At 43.0% G+C, this 11296-nt stretch overlaps 1 protein-coding gene across 1 annotated transcript; it reads right to left on the reverse strand.

Moving 5' to 3' along the window:
- Positions 1 to 993: 993 nt before the first annotated feature.
- Positions 994 to 7483, reverse strand: LOC131241968 (glutamate receptor 2.7-like). The gene is made up of 5 exons (XM_058240324.1): positions 7262 to 7483; positions 5865 to 7214; positions 2987 to 3353; positions 1895 to 2289; positions 994 to 1594 (listed from the first exon to the last, which is right to left on the reverse strand). Exons 1-5 carry the CDS (start codon positions 7481 to 7483, stop codon positions 1211 to 1213), a joined length of 2718 nt encoding a protein of 905 aa, XP_058096307.1. The 3' UTR covers positions 994 to 1210.
- Positions 7484 to 11296: the final 3813 nt, after the last annotated feature.

An 11296-nucleotide genomic window follows, 5' to 3' on the forward strand; every position in this document is an offset into this window, starting at 1 on the left:
GAGGAGGAGCTAAGGCTCAAGTGGACCACACTCCAAGAAGCAACATTGAAAACAACATCCACCATTGAAACCTTCCTATGGCCCCCCGTGATGGTTAATTGCCATCCAACCTGTTCATAAGTTCGTGTAGACCCGGATGAAGGGAAAACACAAATATCAGCTTGATCCAAAGCTTCCGTTGCACTTAAAAAGTTTCAAATGGTAAGTGTTTAATCTCCCCTGTCTAGTCCACTTAAGCATTGGAACAGTCCCAATTTTGGGCTGGCATAAAATGACATGGAAAAATGTATGGACGGTGGGAATAAAATACATACATCACGGTGGCCCCTCAGAGCCTCTGTCTGTTGCTAGCTACGAACAAAACTCCATCTTACACATGGTAGGTGGTGGGGGCTTGAAGGAATGTGCTTGACCCGGTGACTCATTGAACAGAACCAGCTAATCCGGCTTGCCTTTTGAAAAAACCAGGCACTCATGCAACAGAATCGGCCGGCTCGGGTTTCCTCTGAAAAAGCAGTGGCAGCACTAATGTCAGCCAGAGCAGCTAAGTAGGGCTGATCTTTACTTCTTTAGGGGACCTAGTTTGTTCATCTGGTGGGCCCGTGGGATGGGCCATGCACCAAAATTTCTTCCATGAAATGATTCAACTCATATGATTAGCGGGTTGCAAATGGATATTCACCAAATGGTCGATCAGGATCACTCAGTAATCGTAATTTGGACCATAGCCAATGTAGGGGCATGGACCGAGCATCTATGGTCATATTAATTTTTGGCTCGTGCTTGGACTTATGTCATTTTAGCTTGACCCGACCTGGCTTCATGAGCATGATTTTCACTTCTCTAAACTTCAATTTCCTTGTGTATGCGCGGTCCACCTGATCAAGTGATGAAGTGGGAACATTCGCAGGGGTAAACAGGGAGCTGATCAACTTTCGGGACAGGCCAAGATCAGACGCACTTTGGAAAAAAAAGAAGAGGAAAGTGTGGCGATTAGTCTGGACCGTCCAAATAGTGGGCCACCTTATGATGGGTGGAGGTCCAAGAAACCCCATTATACAATATATATACACAGTATCCAGCTACAATACAATACCCCAACATGCACGCATACAGAACACTATCTATTGTTGGTGACCCTATCCTGCGGACAACATCGATCTGCATTGTCATGCTCGACAATGGCCATCTTCTTAGGACAGTAGATCCGTCAGCAGGCAGTCCCTGAGCTCGGACGGCCCACGGGAAGTAGGATCCTGGATTTCATATAGTAGGAAGAAATGGGGCCCAATGCCCACCTCCATATCGTTGGGTCCATCAACATCATGGACCTCCAAAGCTCCATATACTTTGGGAGTTGGCGTCCCAGGTAGAATACAACAAGTGCACCAACACAAACACTAACTACAATGAGGATGAGACCCCAGAAGGCACTCACACCGAAACTGTGTATATCATCTACGGTGGACGTTGATATCGAGCACTTGGAAGAGGATAGCAGTCCTTTCTCTAACTCCTGCATTTCTCCGCTCTCCGTTACTTGTAGGATCGCCTCTGATACATCGGATGACAATGACGACCCCTTTGGAAACACCTGTGGCATTGGATTGAAAGGAGAAATTGGTTACACAAATACAGATGCTTGTAAAATGGAATTTCGTTACCTCGGAGATGGGCCATTGCCCAAAAGTCACCTCCATCGAAGGATCCTGGCCGTTGATGCATAATCATCTTTAACCATCCTATTCATCCAACGGTGGCGATGCTAGTCCAGCTCATCGTCACCGTTGGACATAGTTAGAAGATCATGGTGCATACACCAAATGTATGGTGTATATAACACCCCACCCGGATAAACAAAATCAAAAGGGAGGAGAGAGAAACATGTGATTACAAATCCAAATCCGCCGAGCTTGTAGGAAGGTCCAGCCATAGTGTAGCCTTTACAGTATTTGGCAAGGAATACCCTGGCATGTGGGGCCACGAAGAAGGCCGCGGCAATCTCACCGTTGGATAGCGCCTCAGGATAGTCATCAATGGACGCGATTCTCTTAATGTTATATGGGCTGAAGCCCAGCACCTCCAAATACTTGACTATGAAGGAGTTTCCATTGCACCCAACCGCTGCTTGAGTCCTCTTGAGGAAAGCGACGTCGGCGACGCTCGGTCCAAGATCTGATACTGTGAGCATCGATGACAGATTGGCGGTGTAGCTTGATGTTAGGATGAGAACTACAAAGAGCCATGTCGCCACCACCAGCCGCGATAGGTTGCTCTGAAGCGGCTCCCCTGCAGATGTAATTTTGTAGTTTTTTTAATGTTACATTGCTGTTTTAGGAGGGGAACCGATCCGCTACAAGTTAACACGTACATGTGGTGGTGTACGTGTATGATGATCTGAACCATTCATTCATCACTGCTCTATAAATGGACGATGGACCAAAAATACAATGTTCTGGTATCCCTAACCATATATGCCCACTGACAGAATTTTAGTATTTTGGTACACCAGTTTTTAAATGGTTAATTAGGATTGTCTGGTCACTGTGATTGTTGTTGATCTTGACCTTTTCATGATAAAATCCTGGTCATTCATATGACGAATCCTACCGTATGTTGTCTGGAGTAACGTTTATAATTCAAGGATATATGGGTCTTTCATCTATCTAGAGTTCACCACATTTGCCCGCGTGGCAGACAGGTGCGATATCCAAGCTGTCCATCAGGTCGGTTCGAACAGTAAAAAGGTTCTAGCCCGAAAATAAGGATGGGCCACTATTTTAGAAAAATAGCTGGATGGCTTACACACCTTCGGCAAAGCTAAACTGTAGTCTGTCTGATTAGTTGACGGAGCTGGTTTTCAACCAGGATAAAATCATAGTGGGTCCCTCATGATGGATGGATTGGATCTCGTATGTAGTGGGTCCCACTGGTTATTAATATTATTATTATTTAAATCAAAATTGGAGGTAGAACGGATTCTCACTGTGTGCGAAGAAGTTGGTTGAAATTGCGAACCAGAGCATTGTCCCGATCTGGTCGCCAAACGTGCCACCGCCGAACTCGACGCTGGTGTCTCTCTCGATTAACCAGATCACCGTTCCAACCAATAAGTTCATTGCTCCGATCAGGACCCACATCGATTTCGTGAACGGCTTCATGAACATCCAGGCCCTCCGCATTTTCTCCGGCTTAACCTTCACCACCATCGTTAGTCCGGATTCGATGTACGGCTGTGAGAATTCTGCGTACTGATATCGGTCGGACATGATTACCGTATCGCCGACCGCTGCATCAAAGTTCTGCTCCAACGATGCAACTCTCGTTGTCAGTATTATCAGTAGAGAGGTTTGCTAGGCTCACGCACGTGTATAAGAGACCCCATCTAAATGCCACCACATGTGACAACTTGTCATACGCGTGTGAGATCAAAGCCATGCGTTGGGTGTGTGTGCCACTGTGTATATTTCCTTGCCCAAAATTCAAGCCAGTCTACTCATTATTTTAATAAAAAAGATAAGTGTCTACCAATTCATCTGTAGACAGACTCAACTTTTGGTCAAAGGGCATATGCACGGTGGAATGAATCCGATGTATGGCTTAGATCTGTTACATGTGTGCGATTTAGCCACATGTGGATGTGGTGGCTTGTAGATGGACACGCATCTATAACATGTGAGCTTAGGAAATTTCCAAGAAAATGCAGAAAACGAAAAAGATAATTCAAACTGGAAAATAATTGAATTATTTTATGAGAAAAATCGATTTATTTTCAATTATCAAAATAAAAGAGTAATCAAACATGAAATATAAAATATAAAAAATCTGGCGATTGGAAATGAATAAAAATGCATTTAAACATCTTCCTCTACACTGTCTACTCGCCCATATATTGTTTATGTACCATCATATTTCAATATAAAACTTGGGCAAAACTCAACCGAGTCATTTGACTCAACCAGACTCGGCAGACCTCTGAGTTGATTCAAGTTCCAGACATAATAACATAGAGGTGTTTACTCAACCAGACTCGTCTAACCTCTCGATCTCATCTCAAACTCTCTCCCTTTTTCAATGCTCCCCCGCTCAGAAAGACTTTGATGATTGGGGCGCACCATGCGGTCCAGATATGGCCTTCACCACCACCTTTGATAGGGCTGCAAATTGGGTTCCGGTGAACCCGAATATGATTGGTTCGGGTTGTCAAAGTTCATGGGTTGGATTTAAGTTGAGCAAATGCGGGTTAGTCAGGAATACGGGTAGGTAAGGAATAATCACATATATTTGGGTCGAAGTTGGATGTTTTGCTTCCTACTAACCGGAGTTTTTGATTTGTTGCAATTTGATTGAGCCACATTATTACACATTACATTATTTAATAATGTGATAGTGCTAAAAACATCAGTGATTGCGTGGACTAATCAGAATATAAGAAACACGAATTTTCTGTTTGTTGTAAGCAATGAATTTAAATTCACAAGTTGGTTGAGCGTAGAAGACTCGGAATTAGGGTTGGAAACCTGGTCAGGTAAGGTTGCGAGTAGGGTCCAACTTCAAAGTTGCACCCTTGGCTGATAATCACGACCGCATGATGCGTGTGTCCCTGAGAATGAATGCAGATGGCCTTCTGGAATACCTTTTTTTCTTTAATAGAATTTGTCAACGCCGTTTTAAATCGAAAGTCATACAACGAAACTTACGGGAGCGGATTCCGTCAGGTCGGGCTAACGCGTCGGTCAGGCGTGGGGCCCACCTTGATATATGTACTGTATACTTACGCGGTACGCCCGTTTTGCCCGCTGATTTTAGAGTAGGTATCAAATGAAGCTGACCCAGATCTCATTTGGGCCACACCACGGCAAACAGTCGTCATTGACTATTAAATGCTTCTCATGGGCCAAGAAAGTTTTGGATCAAGACGATATGTCTGTGTTTTCTGTTCATCACTGTCTACGTGACCTTTTCAACAGGTTAGATGCAAATAAACATTATGGCGGGCCCTAGGAAGTTTTTAATGGTGAGCATTCAATAACCAGTGTTTACTGTGGTGTGGTCCACCTGAAATTTGGATCTGCCTCATTTTTGGTATGATGACCTAAAATGAGATGGAGAAATGGATAGACGGCATAGATATACTAGAAATGTAACAAGGTGGACCCCATGGTCATGGCCTGACCGAAGTGGTGTTCCCCGGACCTGACGGAATCCACTCCCGAAACTTGCAATGTCTCACACGCTCATGCGGACCCACTATGGATGTTTAGTGGTCCAGACCCTTGATTTATGGCCTCCATTGTGGATGGAGTATGCTCTGGAAGTCTCCTGATTGAAAGATCCTAGCCCCCCATCCAGTCGCTTACAACCGAAACCAGGCCATAGATCCAACAACGAGGATCTTCTCACTTTTGTATTTGGGTATTCCCTTTCCAAGTGTCGCAGACAAAAGCTAAGGTTCACCACCGCATTGTACAAGTGGCACGCATCCCTACGCACGATGTATACGTAAGGCAATCCAAGCCTTCCGAACAGTAGTACCCCAGCTTGGAAGAAGCATAGCTCAAGAAATCTCAATGATGGAATGACCTTAACCATCGAACCTTGCCAAACATTATATCTTTAAACGTCTATTTGAAGGCCACCAATTGGATGGTCTGGATTGTTTGATCAGCGTTGTATTCATGCTGAGTAGATATTTCTGAGATGGGCCATGGTATAAAATTCATGCTGAATAACATTCGGATTTGATTTCTCATTTAACTTCACAGATCAATGATCTAGATCATCCATTCAGCGTGAATATTGTACCGTTTCCCATCAAAAACTGCATCCTCAAAATGGACGGTTCTCATCATCCATCTTTAAACGTGGGCCATTCTGTTGGCCTCAATACAGTAGCTCGTTAAAATTACGAAACTGACCTTGAGGTACACCTGTTGCACCATTTCGTCGTAGGAGCCATTGTAGGGGACGAGCTCGTATGGCAAACGATACGGCAGACGCTTCACAGCAGCTTCAAACACTCTCACAGAAAATCCAGTAACGTATGTCTCGTTCCGAGACTCATCGTATCTGACCTTCACAAACTGAGTGAAAGCCGATTTCGCTGGTACCCCAATCCTCAGCATCTTTTCATCAGCCACCAAATCGATCGTGGCCGTCCATCCTCTTGGAACTGAAGGTGGGCCACCGGGCCAGAACACCGGTCCTAACTCAGCACTTCCTTCTCGGGTCGCATGCTCGGAGAAACCGAATAATGGCGACCAGTGTCCGATCTCTCTGTAACTCCTTCCGACCACATTCACGATCTGGAAAACGGGCGCATTTGCTAACTTGCCGTCTTTGAATCGGATTTCGCCGCTCAGTCCCTTGAAATTGCTCGATAAGATTCCGTCTAATAAGCTTCTGCCAGAGCTCGATTTGTTATTAGTTCCATGATTGATGGCCCACACAGCATCGTAAGCACGGAGGGCTGAGATTCCTGGATCTGGATTTGGTTCTTCTTCTTCTGGATATTCTGTTCTGAACTTCCGCCGAAATCTTGAGTAAAAGTCTTGAAATGATGGACTGGATTCAGAGAAGTAGGTCTTGATTCCAATAACGCCTTGCATTGAAGAGATGGTGGAGGAGTTGACGGAATCGAGGAGACTTGTAATGGTTTCGGTAGCTATCCATACATAACCTTTCTTCATCATTCCCATTTTCTTCGCCTCGGTGAAGAGATGTCCCGCTAACGGCTGTGATGATCGCAAGACGATGAAGACCGTGCAATGACTACTGTTCTTCAATTTCTCTAGTTCTTCTCGGATGACGGTTTTTGGGTTGGATAGAGAAGTGAAAGGCGGTAGAGCCGAGTACCGTTCAATCTCCGATCCCACGTCTTGAAGGGCATCAGAGAGAAGGGTGATAATTCCAGGATCCCCACCATAGGCCTTGTCTTCATATATTGCGATTACTCTTCGCCAACGATATGAACGGATGATGGCGGCCACGCATTGCATTTGTATGGAGATATCGGTCGACATCTGAACTAATGAAGGCCATCGGAGAGATGCTGATGGTGGGGTCACCGCCAGCTCTGCTAACGAAATGATCGGCACTTGTTTGGATCTTTCATCCATCTCATCGACTAACGCCACTTCCTGCCAAGTCAGCAGGCCGACGATTGCTTGAACTTGGTCCTTGTTAATGAGTTCTACCACTGAAAAAAGATTAAAACAAAAGGGATCAAACAAAGAGAAATCAAATCACATATAATTCATGGCATTGACTCGAATAAATTACCGGCGGAAGCTGTTCGAAGGGGATTCCCATGGGAATCTCTTACGTGCAGAACTGGGTTGTAGCTGGCAGAGTGAAAGAGATCTTCTACTGCTATTTCTACAGCTATTCTCTCTTCTTTACCAGCACGAGTGCCAGAATCTATGATGGCGCCGATGCTGCCGATGAAATGTTTTCTCTTACTATTTTCGTCTTGGCTATTCATTGTTATTGCTTGGAGTAGAAAGAGAAAGGTAAAGAAGATGAGAAGAGTGCAAGGCATTTCCATCTACAGAGATTCTTGGTCGGTTTTGATGAAGATGAAGAGAAAAAGATGGAGTTTCGACGCTCTAAGCTAAATTTTCTTTTCTTTGGTGGATTACTTAAGATGAAGGTTTTAAATATCAACCGTTATAAGATGTATCGGGCGATACTGTATCCCTGATCGCTGATACGATAAATCGATACTTGCATTGAAGAAAAGAAAATACATATTTTATTATGAGAAATGCCACAGAGGGCTCTGAGAGTTCACTTGGACAGTTTAATCGATTGATCTCGACCATCTATCAAGTCCAATACATATTTCATGGACTACCACGCAAAAATCACGCTGATTGGATGATCCAATCCATCCTTGATTTGGCTTATTTTCTATGGACATCCTTTTTCCAAGACATGGATGGATGGTTACGATTGCCTAACAAAATTTTTCTATAGAATGATAAGAAATCCATTGTGGGCCCTAACAAATAGATGGATCAGATTATTGATTGGACTAATTTTCTGTAAACATTCTTGACCGTCCATATCAAAAGCCATCCATCAATTTGTAAGATTGCTGGTGATGCTTGCATGTTATTCCATAGAAGCTATGCTATTACTGCTTAAAAGTCTAGATCAATAGATTGAAATGTCTAAGTGTCCCAATGCAACTAGAAGCACTATAACTTGCAATAAAGTGCTGTGATGGCTGAGCATTTCTCTTTTACTATTTTCTCGATCCTTCCTCTGATGGGATGTTGAACTTGCTCATTAACGGAACAAGAGAAACGGTAGAGTGCAAGCATCTTCACCATAATTTTGGTGAAAACAGCCTCCTGAGGCCTACTGTGATATATTGATAACATCCACTCTAACCATCATGCAGGCCATTTCATATTTAAGCATGGCCCCAAAATCAGGTAATGGTATAAGTGGACCATACCATAAGGACACTTGACATAGGATGCGCACCCCCTATGTTCATTGGGAGCCTAGTGTGTTGTGTGTATGTTATCCAACCAAATGATATGAAACATCTTTCTCTAATGATGTTACATCTCAAAAATAGGCCATTCTGAAACTTGGGCGGGGCCCAACACAAATCAATGGTGGGCATCATCTCCCAACTATTCCCGCTATGGTGGTCCAACTGAAGCATGGATTGGCTTGATTTTTGGACCCATCGGTAAAGAGAAGGAGGTGTGCATGATGGTGGTAACGGATGTCATCAACAATTCTTAGCATAGTCGGGCCAAGGAAGTTGGATGCACTACAATGAAAACCTTTGCACTTATCATTTCCCATGCATATTAGACTTTTTTATATTTGAAAACACAAATACAAACAAGGATTCCACACCAGACATTTTTGTAATATTTCTCCTCTTTTTTTAAAAAATCGACATTTTTGTAATATTTCTTCCCCGTTGGAAAAAAAATAAAATCACAGGTACGGTTATGCATTGGATAGTCAAACACCAACTTGCATTGAGAAGGTCAACACCAACTTGCATTGAGAAGGTCAACACCAACTTGCGTAGGAGGGCAAGAGAGAGAGGGAGAGAGATTGGCAACCATTGAATAGTCTGCGTTCCAAGTCATTGACTTCACAGAAAGATCAACGCTGAGGTTTAGTGTCCAGACGATCTATCTAACAGTTAGGTGGGATCCACTGGACTTGGATTGGGTAGTGACCCCCTCACTACCAAGTCGATGGTGGAAAGCTCTATTGGTCCCACCATCGTGTATGTGTTTTATCCACGTCGTCCATCCATTTTGCAACTTATTTTTGGGCGTGATCCCAATAATGAGGCAGATCCAAAGCTCAAGTAACCACACTTACAAGAACTTTTCAACAGTAAGGTAAGCGTCCAATCCCCACTATTTTATGTGGTATGGTCTGCTTGAAATTTGGATGTGCCTCTTTTTTGGGCTCATGCCTTGGATAAGCTGAAAAAATTGGTGGATAGCATGGTTAAAACACATACATCATGGTGGATCCCACCACCAACTTGGATAACCGAGGGGTTAGTACCCAATCCGAGTCCTATCCACTATAGGATGTTGGGGATTGTTCTGTGAAATCATACAAAGATGGATCTAGGAGAGCAATTCAAGAGCACCAAGCAAACATAAGAGAACACAAAGATTTAACGTGGAAAATCCTTTCGGAAAAAAAAACCACGACACAAAGTGACAAATATTCACTATGAAAGCAGAATTTACAAAGATAAAGGACTTACCCGATTCGAACAACCTCGAATATCACCCTTGCTTCGCCCTTTTAAACCTTAGAACCCCTTCTAGAAATCATTTTAATACTTTTAGAAAGCCTTAGCATGTTTTAGAATGATAGTAGGAACTCCTATTTATAGATTAGGAAACTCTACTTTCGCACTGACTTGAAATAGTCCAAAAATCACCTCAAATTTATGCAGTCCGCGTAACCTCTGATTAGTCAAAGCAGGGCTCGAGCTAGTCGAAGGGCACCTTCGACTAGTTGAACCTGTCATTCGACTGGTCGAATTTCTTAGAAGTTCCAAAATATATTATTGTTGGACTTTTAGCCAAACTTTCTCCGGTTAATCGAATTTTCTTAGATTTAAGACATCTGTTAACAATATAGGAAACTGTCAATCGCCTATGAGATTAAACAAAAATCTTGACGGTGGATATAAGAAGTTGTCAATGGTCTCACTCAAAGCGGGGAAGTCTATGAAGGCTAGGACTTTCTAACGGATGCTTGCTTTGTATTGGGTGCACATGCCCAACAGGCCATCCATGGTTTTAAGACTCGGCCGTGTAGGTTGTGATGAGGTGGTATGCAATCCGGTTCGACCCCAAGAGTATTCGGCGAGTCGTGACTCAACTCAGGGCCAAACTTGTCGGTCCGAGCCCCAAAGTCTTTTAACCATGGCCCATCAAATGACGGTTCATGGGTTCAGTGACAATACATCCCCACCAGAAAGCTCCTCCAACGGCATATGGCGTTGAATTAACCGAAAAGAGAGGAAATTTCTTCCAAGACTCCATCAAGTCTATTAAATCTCGCCTGGTTGGTTTTAAGTAGGGAGGAATATTACAGGGTGATGCACGAACATAGTGCGCAGATGTACTATTTGCTACACGTGGGGCCCATTGTTCGGTTATCTTAACCGTTGATCTGAAGGAACCAACAATAGATGGGTGATGCCCGAAAATTTTCCAAATCAGAGGACATCTCCTTGGATCAGTTGCCTACATATAAACAGATACGAAGAAAATGCTAGAATAACGATGTAAAATAACAGTTACGGTTGGATGGACAGAAGCAATATATCGAAACCTTGAGCACTTCTCGATCTGGACGCATTATATCAATGATCTTAATCACCAAAACATAAGCTCCACCAATACAAAATGGATACATTGAGGTATTATTCATATACACCACAACCATGTATTTCATACTCTGCTAAAGTCAAAGTAACAACCTGATTTGTGGACACTTTTTTGTAGAAACAACACCATTGGATTTTATTTTATTTTTAAACCGTCCAATAAATGTCCATAGATTTGATAGTCAGATAATCAAATAAGCTTAAGATTTCGTTCATGATTACATATAAATTGGGACCCATATTTTGAACAGTTTAATTTTGCTTACTCATATGTCACATTTGCAATTTTAAATTCCATGTATCGTCTATTATATCAAAGTTGATCTCTTGTGGCATTTTATAATTTTAGAAATAAGGAAAGAAGCTTTTATTAGTAGATATGCCAAACAACTAACT

This window comes from Magnolia sinica, chromosome 4, assembly GCF_029962835.1.
Source record: "Magnolia sinica isolate HGM2019 chromosome 4, MsV1, whole genome shotgun sequence".
Classification (NCBI taxonomy): domain Eukaryota; kingdom Viridiplantae; phylum Streptophyta; class Magnoliopsida; order Magnoliales; family Magnoliaceae; genus Magnolia; species Magnolia sinica.

What these genes read in the sequence shown, in the direction of transcription:
- LOC131241968 (XM_058240324.1), bottom strand. Translation starts at nt 7,483, where the DNA reads ATGAATAGCCAAGACGAAAATAGTAAGAGAAAACATTTCATCGGCAGC. An exon ending in GTAATTTATTCGAGTCAATG is followed by an intron (nt 7,215 to 7,261) that starts CCATGAATTATA and finishes GATCCCTTTTGT; the next exon opens with TTTAATCTTTTTTCAGTGGT. An exon ending in AACCAACTTCTTCGCACACA is followed by an intron (nt 2,290 to 2,986) that starts GTGAGAATCCGT and finishes TTACATCTGCAG; the next exon opens with GGGAGCCGCTTCAGAGCAAC.